Genomic DNA, 15,012 nt, shown 5'->3' on the forward strand with positions numbered 1-15,012 from the left:
CTTCAAACATGACTTAGATATAGTGTTAATAGGATTCAAAAAACTAATATTGGTTGTTTGAAAAATTTGGTGTGTCTGCCTGTGTTCTATTGTATTGTGTTGGTGTCCGTGTCAATGTCAATACTCCATAGGGAGTAAGTGCTTCAACAGTTTTATAAGATGCTAAAGAAACTCACACTGCTATACTGTGGCACATTTTCAAGCATATTAGGTTTAATTAGTTAGGGATAATGATTAACAAGACTAAAATACGATAATTCTTTCATGCTCGGTGTGCATAAAAGTGGTGCATATATAATTTCTCTGAATAAGTGGTAGAATGGGTCTTGTTTGTTGGGAGCTAATGTGCTAATGCTGCATTATTCTTCTCCTATTTTTTGGATGCTACCTTAGCTACAGGGAGTAAGGTGGGTGCTGTGGATTCATCTCTTGCAGTAAAGGTGAGATGATATTCATTCTTGTTGAATTCAGTAGGAACTAGAGCTGACTTAAATAAAAAAACAAATTTATTGATCATAAAAACTTCTGTGAAAAGAAATTTATTGATCATAAAAACTTGTGTGAAAGAAATAACAAAATTACATGAGTTACGAAAGCAGATTCTCTCTATCGGATACTGGTGATGGAATAGGGTTGAAGGAAAGGGATTAGCTTGCTATATAGAAGATAAGAGGGATTGAGTAATCGGAGCAGCTATGCTTCTCCAAAGCTGATTCCATTAATTTCATCCTATTACAATATTCTACTCACACCCTCATATCCTGATGCACTTTGTCTTATGTTAACACTTCCGCTTAAGGGGCATGTAGTTCGTGGAATGTTTTCACCTTCCTAGGATGTGAATCTTACATTGAAAAATCATTTTGATGTAAATATAACTTATTTAACTTCATCACAGTTTCCTTTTCTCTGTTATTTAACAATGCCACTCAGCACCAGTTGTTGAAGTTTGTTAGGAATTAGTTGAGCACTGGTTAGTGGTAGTAAGCAAGTTTTAAGTTAGCTGATATTTCTTACGTCATTCCAATTCACCAATCTGTTCTTATCCCCTTAGTTGGGATCAGCTTCATAAAATACTGGTATATAGGAAATTTTCTACTGGCTTAAACTTGAAAGTACTCTTTTTTTCTCTTTGTTGTGGATGGATATACACATTTTAACAAAGTTTTGATTCAGAAACAAGCAGCAGATGTATCCCCCGAGCTAAAAGGGACTTCTATTTTTCTGGTTGGTAAGAATGGCTTATAATGCAATTAATTGCTTTGAAAGTTTGTTGCTTATTATGACGCCATTAACTGTGTGTCTACTATTTGATAAAGGCATGCAAAATTCCCTGAAAACCAGTTTAGGAAAGATGCTAGCTGATATGTTACGATATTATTATTTTGACAGGTACCTTTCTACTTTCTGATAAAAGTTTTAAAGAATTAAACGTAGCTCCAAAATGTTACCTAAACTTGATATTTTATTTACTCTATTCAGTGATAGTTTGGTTGAAGAAGCTGTTGGTGGTGCACCTGCTGCAAAATCCTTTAGAGAGAAAGATGAAATGGCCTTACATGAATCTGAGGTGATTGTATTAGACTTGTTTAAAGGTTACGTGCGTTTAATTGGATACCTGCTAAACTGTTACCAAGTTTCTATTGTTAGTGATCTATGCATCAGAACATTGTGTCCCTTAACAAAGCTAACTCTTGAAATTAACAAGGTTTACATGCATCCTAAAATCCGCTTCTGACTTCTAAGTTGATAAGTTTGAATATAAGTTACTTATGATTCACATGTCAAATGGTCCAGAGTTGTTCAATCAGAATATGAGGTACTTATGATTCACATGTCAAATGGCTCAGACTGAAGTGTTGAAGCAATTGTCATCTATGGGCCGACTAGTAGTTTGTGCTGGCAACGGTGCAGTTCAAAGTTCAACTAATCTGTATGGATTTCTAATTCCTGGCCAGATCTTTTTTTTCGTCCTTTAATGTTTTTGCTGGAGTTTGGAGTTTGTTTTTCTTGAATATTTAGAAATATGTTAATCACCAAAAGGGATTTAAGTATAAATGGGCTAAGTACAAACATGATTCATAGTTGGGTGCAATGGCATCATGGGAGAAGGCTATAGGCTGCATTTGGTTATTGTCAAAGGATAGTGGGGACCATGACATGTAGGGATAAAAGACATTTGGTCGCACTTGCTCTTAAACCAAAATTATATCACAGTTTATGTAGTCATAATGTAACTTGGGTCGTCTCGTGAAGTAAGGGTGTATTGTAGTTGATTGGATTTAAAAAGGTGTTTGATTTTGTGCAAGAAAATATAAGACAATTTTAAGTAAGATTGAAAAGAAAATAAAGTTAAAGATAGTTCAAGAATTGGAAATTCTATCATGAGGATTCTTATTGGTTGGATAACTTATTCTCAACTTGACATTTCAACAAACATGGGCATGCATAAATCAATGCTCTATAATTATAATCTCTTGATTTTTTCGTCAAGTCTAAACTAGCAATTAGCAATCAAGAATCAAAATGAAAGTTTTAGAGTTTGAGTTCTCCTTTCAATGACTCCAAATTTGCTCCAATTCGATCATTGTAGCCCCTTGTAATGCATCTTATCTTAACTATGTGTATGTATTTCAATGTAAACAAAAAACATGCTAGTGGTACTAGTTGGATATTAAGACCAAATACTTTTAAAATAAAGGCAAAATTCATATAATTTATCAATTATCACAATTTGCGGACAAAATATAGAATCAAATAAAATTTCATGAAAAGTGGGAGAATATAACTCAAAATCTAAAAATAAATACAATTATAATTAAAAAATTTGAGTTCTATTACCAGGACATGGGATAGAGATAGAGGGAGAAAAATGTGTTCCACGAGACCACCACCATGTGAAAGATTGGGATTGAGAGGGAGGAATTGATTAATAAAATTGTATTCCGAACATGCCTTCGTTTCTTTTTAAATATTTTTCCACTTTACCTTTCAAAATATTCTTATTTTAAGCTTTGTCTATTATAACCAAATATGATTTAGACACAAATTTGTCCTATCCCCACCGTCCTGGAATTGAAACCAAGTGTAGCTTTGTTGTATGCCTTCCCCATGTTCGACTAATCTTGTTCTTGTTTATTCTGTCAAAAAGCTATTTTTTCATTTTTCCACTTGCTGTTACCTTGACATAGGGCACTTCTGAGACACGGGATTTCCTTGTGGATAGATGTTCCGCTAGACATCATGGCTAGGGATGTATGTGAAGCATCATCATCAGGATCTTACCCTGAGGTTGATTCATTACTCTTAACTTTACAAGCTAAAACTTTCAGTAAATCTTATTGTTTTCACGAACCATATAGGTAACAGATCAACTAGCTGCATTATACAACAAATACAGGGATGGATATGCTACAGCTGATGCAATTATTTCAGTTCAAAGTACGTAGTGACCTTCCTGGTTGGTAGTATTTTGATTTTTCTCCCAGCAGAGAGAGAGGTGTTGAAGAACTGATATATGGTTTACGAAGTTTGTCTCCAATGTTGATGGCTTCTATGTTTTTGCAGAAGTTGCTTCTAGGTTGGGGTGTGATAATTTTGATGACATTACAATCGAAGAGATGACATTAGAGGTTAACCTTTTCGTTAAAGGAGCAAATATCCATTTTCCATCTCGAAAGATTACAATTTTGACAAAATGAACGCTAAAGAATGTAAATGACAAAATGAACAAAATGGACAAAATGAACCAAACATTTAGTTATTTTACTTATTCAAGTTTGATTCATTTTGTCAAAATCATATCTTTTGAAGTGCAAAATGACTTTTACTCTGGTTAAAGAATACAAAACTAATTTGAAGCACAGTTGTACCTATAATACCAAAACGATACTTGAAAGATTATGCAGCCTGACAAAATAGATCCCAGAAGAAAGAAAGTCTCCTGTCTTGTTTGAAAGAGTATGAATGTTTGACAAAATGATCATGGTTGGATATTATGCTTCTTCACAACCGCCGTGATTTTATTCATGGTTAGACCATTTTGTCAAACATCTATAATCTTTCTGATGCCACGGGTACCGAATTAGTGTTCGCCACCATTTTTAAACTATCCAAATTGACTTAATGCTGCTATGTTTTGGTTGATTAGTATTATAATTCTCAATATCTCATTAATTTTAGGCGCTAAGGGAGATCCAGAAGTTGACTAGAGTGAAGAAGATGCTTGAAGAGGCTGCAAGACCGTTCTAATTAAACATGGCTTGTTTCATGTCTTATCTTGAAATTACTTTCGATAAGTTGTTTTACTCTGAAATATGTACCAAAGGATTTGTTACTATATATAGCTTCACACTATGAGAGTGGCGGATCATTACATAACAAACCTTTAGTAGTGATTATGCTCTTTTAAACAGTTGCACAAACACGACAAGGAAGCTTGGAAAATTCCAAAATGCTCGAGAAAATTTGGAAATAACAACACCTCCCAAATCGAGTAAACACCCAATGTTTTTATTACGATGGTTATTTGAAACTGGGTTGTTTTTGGACCTGAATATGTGGTCAAGACTTCTTAAGGGGGCGTTGTCCGACTTGTACTGGAGTTGAGGTGCCGCCGTCTGAATTCCTCATGAGGAGGTAGGGATGGTACCTATAAAAGACTCCGATATTTAAGTTAGCAAGGGTTTTAAGTAGGTTTTTAGTTTATTGGGATATGAATATATCTGAAATGTGTCGGTGTATTTATAGTAAAATAGATAATCACTTTTTTTAGTAGTTCCACATTTATTGGTGGGTAATCGTACCTTTTATTTTGAAAGTATGTTACGATCATCTCCCTAAATGAAATAGAGATAGTACGAGAGATTTGGAAGAGGTAATTACTTATTTAAATAAGTAAAGTTGGACCTCTTTGTTGTATTAACTTCTTAAGAGGTTGGATAAGTGGAAGATGTCACTTTTGATAGGTCTTTATCATTAATGGGCTTGGCTTTGTTCTAGGCTAGGGAATGAACAGTTTTTAACTACAAAAATCCTTGTACTTGTTGTTCCCTTTGGTTTGTTCTTCTCGAATGTACCTAAATTCGGTAAAATCAGTTCTTAACTTGAATTTGGTTTTAAACATTTATCGAATCTATTTATAAGATCTTAATCTAATACTAAATTTAATAAATTTTTATCATTTTTGGACTACAACTATACCAAGTAAAAATTGGGCCATAAGACTTAAGACAATTTTTTTTCTATGCTCATAATTAAGAGCTAATAATTTAATTTATGTTGAGCAATACTTCTAATTAGAAGTTCAATATTTTTACTCTAATAGTTTAACACTATGATTTTAGTCAATACTTTTAATATTACTAGCTAATTAGTTATTAAAAATAATAAATTATGCTAAAGTTATAATATTACTCTTGTGATTTATGTCATTAAGGTCCAAATTTAGTACAACAAAGGAAAACAAGCAATTTCAAAGAAAATCTATTATATATCTATTATCTATTATACATAATTAATTTTACAATCAAAATATGTTATATGTCATTCGTTTATTGTAAATGAAATCAAATCTTTTTTCTCTAAAATTAAAGAATTTTCTCCTCCTCTCTCTTTTTTATCTCCCTTATTTTTTTACCCACTCTATTTTCCTTACATATCATTATTGTAAGAACCGGAGTTTTCACGTAAAATCGCTTTAATAAAACAATATTTAATTGTCAGGAATAGGTTCGAAAATATAGAAGTGTTCTTTTTAAAATATAAAGGTCAAATTTAAATTCAATGGATTTTTCTGAGTGAAAAAATGTACCTTTTGCAGAAAATTTTGTAAAAATGCATATCGGTGCTTAAACTGGTACTACCGGTTCTAGTCTGTTCGGTATCGCGTATTTTGGAAAATTTAATTTATTATTTTGAAAGGACAAAAATAATTTAGAATTGAAAACTGGGCACTAATCTTAAAGGTTTTAGCCCAAAGTGGGACAAACGGGTTAAAAACGCTAACGGGTTGGATCGGGTCTAAGTCCAACATATATATACTCCATTTAAGTGGCAAAATAGCCACTTTTAACAAAAAGAGAGGGAGAACTCGTGAAGTTGAGAGAGGGAAGAGGGTTTGGCTTAGTTACTATTCACAACTACCTTCTGGTGACCATAACTTGAGTTACGGTGCTCCGATTAAAAATTGACGAGCCGTTTGTAGCCACACGAAACTCTTGCCGAGTCCGTCATTTATAACTAAGGTTTGTAGATAGAAACTCAAAACTCGTGATCCAGTTTCCTGTCTTAACAGTTTTGCATTTTTGGTTTCATCTCTTGAGTAGATTTTGTGATTTTGTTTGTTTAGGGGTGATCTAGCATTGGAATATTATCGGGTTTTGCCCCTAATATCATTGGATAAGGTAAGTCTTTTCAAACTCTTGTCATCTGATGTTTTGGTTAGCCATAGTATTAATTCTTGGTATGTTATATGTGTATAGCTTGATAGTTGGTGAGTTTTGAAAGTGGTGTTGATGCTTGAGGCTTGTTGATCTTGTTAGAATAAAGCTTTGGGTGTTTGTACATATTAGGAATCGTCTAAGGTATGGTTTCGATTTCCTTTATGTAATATGTAATGTTTCGTGAACCTTAGGCTAGTTGACCTTAAGATAGAATTGAATTGAATGTATATGTTAATTGAATGTGAATTGTGATTTAGAGATTGATATAATATTGTATGGAGTGGATATGGTTGAGGAGTGATATTATATGTTGATGGTTGTTGAAGAATGATGTTGATGATCGATGTTGTGGTGGTGTTGTGTGAAATGAATGGAAACTTGTTGAATTGGGATAATGATGATGATGATTATATAATTTAAGGATGAATGATGATAATGATGTATTTATGAGGTTTGTTGATGTTGAGAAATTTGATGATAAATGTTTAGATTTATTATGGTTGATGAGAGTTTGTTGATATTGTTGATGATTGATGATGATTAATGGTAATGTTATTGATGAATAAGAAGGACTATGAATGTTCATGATGATTTTGGATGTTGATGAATAATGATTTTGATGGTGTGGAATGGTGTAATTGAGATATTATTGATGGTTGAGTTGAGGGAGAATTGGTATGAACTTTTGTGTTGTTTTGGTATTGTTTGGGTTGTGAGTAACTAAATTTGAATTGAGAATTTCGGTAAAATTGAGTTTTTAAGGTTTTTGATAAAAACAAATTTTGGGCCAACTTCGGTGGATCATATCTTGAGTTTCAGTTTTTGAAATTGATTAAATTTTGTATCAAATTAAAGATAATTCAAAGAGATTTAAAACGGTATAGATTTCATGGAAATCGAAATTTTGTAGAAAAATATATTTTACAGAACAAAGCGGGTGTTTCAAGTTGTGCGTACGCACAATATCATGCGTATGCACAGGTCGGAAAAGCCTTCTGGTGCGTGTGTACGCACAGGCCCTGTTTTTCATCTAAAAATCTATTTTTAACTTTTTCACCTTCCTAACAAGTTTGTAAACTTTAGTGACACTTGTTTAAGACCTCTTAGCTAGTATTTAGACTTTGAATCAAGGAAAAACACAATAGTGAATTGAAAAGGGTAATTGTTACGAGTTTAGAGCCAGTGACTTAAGTTTTGGAAAGTTGTGGATGAAAATTAGTGAATGGTGAGCTATAAAGTATTTCTTTAAGGAGTTTTTGAGAAGATGAGAATGATTATGATTAATTGAGAAATGATGATATATTATTTTGTGTTCCGAGCAAGGACGGTAGTGTGATCCCGCTTGCATATTATCTTGTGTTTGGCAAGAACGGTGGTTTAATCCTGCTTACAGTTTGAGTTGTGAATGTAACCGAGTAAGGATGGTGGTCTAATTCCGCTTACTGTGGAGGCAAGGACGGTGGTTTAATCCTGCTTGCGTGTTCCGGACAAGGATGGTGGTTTAATCCCGCTTATCTAAGTCGGGTCTGCCAACATAACCGACGCGTGAGCTCATGGCCAGTAGGACAGGCATTCATCATATGTATCTTCTATGTGTTTGTTTGCTTTTCTTATCTTCAGTATGCCTAAATGAATCATATGCCTACTTGCTAATTATTTACTTGCTGTATATGTATAATACTTGTGCTTTACTTGTTTGTATTATCTGTGTCTTCTGCTGGGATTAAGGATGTTTGGTAGGCGGTGGCAATGGGATCGTATGGAGGATATGTTGGTGAAAGCTGTGGGACAATGGTGACTAGTTTTAGTTAGAAATCCCTTAAGGTTAGATAACCTTGTTTATTGTTTATAGTTTAAGTTATTTACTTTGATAAGCTTGAATATCCATATCGATGTGAAGTTCTAGGATTGCCTTCGACATCCCGAAACCTTATATCTTACATATTTGGCACTGTTACCATACTGAGAACCTCCGATTCTCATACCATATGTTGTTGTTGTTTTTCAGATGCAGGTCGTGACCCACCTCGATGAGTTGCGAGATGGTGACGGAGCGGAGGATCTTTTATCACCTTTTGTAGTTTGATTATTTCGATGTAGTTACTCTCTCATCCTTTTCATTTATTTAACTTTGTTATCTTAGAGGCTTTATTTTTGAAAACTTTGAGAGATAGGTTATTGCTGTTTTAAACTTTAAAACTCTGTTATATTCAGCTTGACTAGCTGGCCTAAACTCTGCAGGCTGCGACTAGTCCTCTTTTTGTATATCATATTTATATATATCTCATTTATTTTAATTATTACCTAGTATATCCTGGAGCTATCTACAAAGTTTTATATGTATTATGTCTTGTTCTGTCCGTACCTACGTGTTTAATTATCGTGTGTGAACGCTTCGCCTTTTGTAGTTCCACTTTATGCGACTTTGAGTTTTATTCCTTCATTGGACTTCTAGTTATATAAATTCTTGAATATATACTATATTATGATCTTTAGATCTGTTGTGACGCTTCGTTTTCCTTCACTTTACGGCTAGAGGTAAGGCTTAGGGTAATGGGGGTGTTACAATTATCAATGACTAATTATAAATTTGACAATCAAAATGTACATGACATTCTCTAATTATAATTAAAATTAAAATTAAATAAAATTAAAATTAAAATATAACTATATCATATTACTAATTTAACAACCGAAATGTGTCATATGACACTCTTATTAAAATTGAAATGAAATATTTCTTTCTAAAATTAATAAATTCTCTTCCTCCTTCCTCTTATCTACCTCTCTCCCCTTTTCTATTTCTCTCTACCATTTCTATTATATATATATAAGTTATCATTTATATTACTAATTTAACAAACCAAATGTATCACAATATATTTTTTCATTACAATTAAAATAAAATCTTTCTCTTCAAAATTAACAAACACATTTTCTCCTTCTTCTTTATCTTTCTTTCTCTTTTCTCATGTCTGTTCTATAAAAAGTAAAATTAATAAAATAATATAATTCAAATAAATTTACAAAATTACAAAGAATACATTAAATTTATAATTAAATATAATTAAAAATAATTCTGTAATATTGTTCACATAAAAAATATTATTATATGCATACTTTTTTTTCATTTAGTTTTAAATTTTCATTACTTATCTTTTTAATTTATATTTTTACTTTTCTGTCTTCAAATATTTAATATATATAATTTGGAGAAAATACTAATGTGATTAATAATTAGAATCAATATTCAATTGTTTCGAAAAAATGATTTTGAGTTAATTTTATAAGTATCAATATAAATTTTTTTATACTAATTTAGAGTTAATTTTATAAATTTTTTGAATAAGAAGTATGAAAATTAATTATTTTTATTTGTGTGACAGACTTAACACTTAATCAAATGTAAAAATATACTCATTAAATTCTTTCATGTTTTAGATAATGAAAATTAAAATTAATTATTAGAAAAAATTAAACTTTTTTTCATATGAAAATAATAAATAAAAAGTTTATTATTTAATTTTTTATCTACGGAGACCCTAATCTTTTTAGCCGACGAAAATTTTTATTCCCTACAACTTTTTTATAAAAGTAGTTTGATTTTAAAAATCTTTTGTACCACAATTTCTAATATCAGACAAAATCGACATAATTTTAAAAGATTTACATTTCTAATGTTATTATGGACTAAAACACTAGTAGCCTATAAAGATGTAGCAAATTTTTTTAGTATACATATTACCCGTTATGTCCAAGATCCAAAAAGGATAAAAAAAAATAAATCAAGAACCTTAAATTGTGTTTAATGATCTTGGATCATAAAATCTAATGAATGTTAATTAGTTCATTCTTAGTAATAAGGTTTCATCTCCTCTTGTAGTTTTTGTAAGGTTGAACCATTCTCTACTATCTCTCTGTTTTATGCAATGCGAAATTTCTCATCTTATTATTAAATCAATTAATGATAAAAATTGAGAGTCTGACTCTTTTTGCATAGGAGGGCCAAGATTGTCTCACCTTTCTTTTGTAGATAATCTTTTACTCTTCACCATAGTTTCCACTAGCCAGACAATGATGATTAGAGATAATCTTCAAAGTTATTGCATTAGCTCGAACGCAATCAAGAATTTTTTTTTTTTCACCAAAAATGTTCAAAGAGCCAAGCACCTGGAAATTTGTGACATTGGGCATGCAAGAGAAAGGCAACCTTGGCAAATATCTTGCGGTGTCCCTTTTCCATGAAAGGGTTTATAAACTATATTTTCAATTTATAATTGAGACAGAGGCTAAATGGCTGGAAGGATGGAACTTAATATTTCTAAAATCGTATCACTCTAATGCAAGAAGTGGAACATAGAGGATTTGGCCATATTATCCATAGAACAATTTGTGAAATCAACTTTGTAAAAGGTATGAGAAAATTATCATCCGAGGAACTTTTTTGGAGGTAAATTTCTTGATGGAAGTGCTGCCAATGAGTTTGTGATTTTAGGTAATTCCATTCTTTCAGGTGAGGAGCTCCTTTTCTTTGACAATCTCATGAAGGATGAAGATAAAAAAGAATATGTGATTTTTTTTTCCCATGGGTGGGTTGTAGGGCTTTGACCTAACCTTGCTTTTCGAAAATTTTTTCTTCTAACAATCACAAAGGAAGAAATTCAATGTATGAATGCAATATCACGTTGGCTTTTTCAAAAGTTATAATAGGGTCAAGCAAAGGTAAGAGTTTCATTTGGATAAATAGACTATAACTTGAATCTTTAATAAAGTTAAACTTCTAACTAAGCATATGTTAAAAATTCTTATTTCAATCCATGTCTATTCCCCTAATCATGCCAAATTAAGATTCTTAAGAGAATTGGTAAAGTGGTAAAATGAGTAATTAATCACTTTTAAATTAAAATAATAGAGTTTATATATGATATAGGTTATTAATTAAATAGTAATTAATCACTCACTTTACCAATAGATAGTTTTTATTGCTTATTCAGTCCTCAAATATATTATTTGTACAAAACATTCACAAGTTATAACTTTGATTCCAATTGAATTGCAGTGCAATCTAAGGACATTGATATTCTACTGTTCTTTTGAGCAAGATTCAATTGAATATATATCGTACTAACCAAGAACCTTATATATTCTATTGACCTTTTTAGTCAGGAGTTGAATTGAAAATATCACTAATTTAAAAATGTTAGATATTATTTTTCTTAGTTTTGTTAAGATTGTGAAATAATTTAGATTGACTCTTAACCAATTTAAGAACCTTAAATATTCTTGACTCATACCTTCTTAGGCTATGAAGTGATTCGGTTGGACACTTCATTAACCAAAAATATTAGAACTTCTTTTGACCTACTTAGGCAAGATTTAGATCAAATTACATCTTGAATTGAGAATCTTAAATATTCTTTCCATAAATCTTCTTAAGACTAGATACCACTAATAGAGCAATAAAAATCTGTAGCATTCAAGAACTCATAAAATGAAAAACAAGAATGACATTTTCAATTTTTACCACATAGTTGACAAAATTTTTCTTGGTTCTCTGAGATTATTCAGAGTATGATAAAAATAAACATAGATTAGTATTAGATATGAAATTATGATGTACCTAAATTAAAATGTGAATCTAAAAAATAAAATTTCTTATAGGATAGAAGAAAAAAAAGAAGATAAAATACAGAATTTTTAAAAATATGAAAGTATAACTCTTGATTTGTTCTATCAGAATTCTCTCTTTCTTTAAGAATTTGGATCTCATGTATAGACAAATTAAAAATTTCTTGAAAATACTTTTTGGTCTCTGTCTCCACATTCTTTAAACAATGTTAAATGTCAAATCACTTTTAACTTGTGCAAATGTTAATGATACATAAATAAAATTATTAAATTATATTTAAATGTATTAAAATGCATTTTAAGATATCATATAGAGCTAACAAGTCTGACCGTTGGTAACGAGAAACAATGTAGTAGTGTTGGACAACTAGCAATAGCATTCGAAGATTTATTGTCCACCATGTTCGTTGGTCTCCTCCCACTTTAGCTGTGTCAAAATAACACGGATGGATTTATTGTTAATGGTGTGCGGTAGAGCTTCTTGTTAATGTTGGAATTGTTTGTGTCGAGTTAGAGTCTAAAGTTGCGATGAACTGAGTCTTTGCTTTCAGGATTCCCAAGAATTGCATGCAATACTACTTCTTTTACGAATGCCATTAGAGATTTTATTTGATAATCTTCCAGAAGTTTTTCTCAACTATACTACAGAAAAACAAGTTTCTGTGCAAGTTTTCTTACTAAAATTGGTCAAAAATTTAGTTTTTTTTTTTTAAATTACCTTTTAGAAAAATAAATTATTTTTATTAAACTTTAACGTATTTAAATGTATTTTTCAAAAAAGTTACTTTTATTAAAAAAATAAATTAATTATTTTTTCTAAAAATTGACAATACCTGTCTTTAAAAAAAAACAGTTTTTAATTATTTTTTACAAAAAAATCTTTAACCGTAATCAATAATTACAATTTATATTGTTAATCTTAATTTGTCTCTCAAAATTTTCGTTCTTCCTCCAAATCCTAATTTTCCTCCAAATTCTACTTTCATTCCACATTTATATTTACATATTCTCTCAATTTTTTTTTTTATATTCGTCATCATTTCAATCTAGAACAAAAATACTTTCTAAGACTATCCTCTACTAGTAACACATCTTCTTGGTATATGTTTTTCCCTTTTAGATTTTATTGCATAGCTTTACTTTCTTATTATTTGTGGTTCATTATGAGCTTTACTTTAATTCTAAAATGTTTCTTTCTTTATTTTTTTTAAATTAGAATAAAATATTTGTTTTTAGTTATGCATAATTGCAATAAGAATATCATGTTTTTGTAAAACAATCCTGCTACGTTATCAACATCATTTCTGCCAACTTCTACCAACTCTTATTTATAATTGTGTTTAATGAAAGTGTCTTTGTGGATGTGTCTAATAAAAATATTTTTTTATAACTGTGTTTAATAGAAGTGTCTTTATAGATATATTTTCTAGATGTGTCTCTTTATATATATATTTAAAATATAATAATTAATTATTATTGACAATAAGTTGACAGATAATATGCTAATATCCTATACTTTTCCTTTGTAAAATCATGAATATAACTTAGGAGTTTTTTAAAAATTGAAATAATGCAAGCTTTATTTTTGACACATCTTTTTATATAATTCAATTAAAAAATATTTTTTATTCAAATAAAGCTAAAACTACATTTAATATTTGAAAATTCTTCTTTAAAATTTATCGAATATGAAATACTTTTTTTTTGTTAAAAAATCATTTTACAAAATAAAAAATAAATATTTTTTCAAAAATTCATTCAAACTTACCTTTGTTTTTGGCGGGAAGGGTTTTGTTGTGTTATTTCTATGTAATTCTTTTTCTTTGTTTTTTTATCCTATTGTTTATTAAAAGAAAGGTTGTTACATACACAAGCATCATTTAATCTTTTAATTACATGTTAATATTTTAATATTTCAATCGCTGTGCTTCTGTCGTTTCTATAGCTATGTAATATGCACAATAGCTATGTAATATGCACAATACAACGACAAAAGCCATCATTCAATTTGTGTAACACGCACATTCTTTTACGCTCTTTTGACACTTTGCTTCTCTTTTGACACTTGTTTCAGGCTGTAAGGTGACACAAGGGAATACTTGACTTTATTAGTGTAAAGAGGCTACATTACATTAACTAAATTAAAATAACTTCTATTTCACATGTAACTAACATTTCTCTAGAAAATGTGAAGTAATTGCCGGTTGTGACAACGACAACTACTCTTCATTAACAGAATAATTATTTTGCAGCTCTTTATAATTTTACTGAATTTTTAATTAGATTTTTATATATTTTTTTAATTGAATTTTTATACATTAAATTTTTTTTAATTAAATCTCTGCCGTAAGTATAACGTTTAAGATAACAAAATATTCTTGGTATAAAACAAATATTCTTATCATTTAGTTGGAGTGGCTAGCTTAACAAATATATATTTTTTCAAAATACCAAAAGCACCCCTTACATTTCATCCCAAAGAAAAAAAAACCCTAAATCTATGGAGATCGCGTCCCTCGTCTCGTGCGTCTCATGTGTCGGTCCGTCGTCGGTGTCCGTCTCTGGCGTCATCTGCAACAGACGCTTGGTGATCTGCTGTCCGTTGCCTCCTTCCCTCTACGCTGGTCTAGTCTGCTTTGTTCTATTCGGAGGTCTTTTCCGCCGTTTGTCCGTCCAAGCCGTCGTCGTCCCTCACGGTGAAGCCCCTCTCCTAATGTCGTTGCGCCGCACAGTGCCGAGCCTTGTAGCGCCTGGCCTCCCGTCCCCGTGTTGTGTCTCTGCTCCATCTCCCTGTACAGCTGTACTTGAACTTTTTTCAAACAGGTGATAAAAAAAGCCTCTTTTTTCAATTTTAAAACTTGATGTTTATGCTAATTTTATTTTTTTTAAAAAAGAGTAATACCCCAAATAGGTCCCCAAGAAATTTACCATCCGACAGTTT

General features: G+C 30.8%; 1 protein-coding gene across 1 annotated transcript in view; it reads left to right on the forward strand.

The window, feature by feature from the left end:
* Nucleotides 1–4,780, forward strand: part of LOC107474445 (probable inactive shikimate kinase like 1, chloroplastic) — a 5,809-nt gene extending 1,029 nt beyond the window's left edge. Inside the window, exons 2-10 of the mRNA XM_016094064.3 lie at nt 394–440; nt 1,177–1,231; nt 1,320–1,392; nt 1,483–1,570; nt 1,851–1,933; nt 3,192–3,291; nt 3,363–3,441; nt 3,568–3,632; nt 4,183–4,780. Of these exons, the coding sequence (XP_015949550.1) occupies nt 394–440; nt 1,177–1,231; nt 1,320–1,392; nt 1,483–1,570; nt 1,851–1,933; nt 3,192–3,291; nt 3,363–3,441; nt 3,568–3,632; nt 4,183–4,251 (659 nt within the window). The 3' untranslated portion in view covers nt 4,252–4,780. The remainder of the gene's footprint in view (nt 1–393; nt 441–1,176; nt 1,232–1,319; nt 1,393–1,482; nt 1,571–1,850; nt 1,934–3,191; nt 3,292–3,362; nt 3,442–3,567; nt 3,633–4,182) is intronic.
* The last annotated feature ends 10,232 nt before the right edge of the window (nt 4,781–15,012 follow it).

The sequence above is a fragment of the Arachis duranensis genome, chromosome 2 (assembly GCF_000817695.3).
Source record: "Arachis duranensis cultivar V14167 chromosome 2, aradu.V14167.gnm2.J7QH, whole genome shotgun sequence".
NCBI lineage: Eukaryota > Viridiplantae > Streptophyta > Magnoliopsida > Fabales > Fabaceae > Arachis > Arachis duranensis.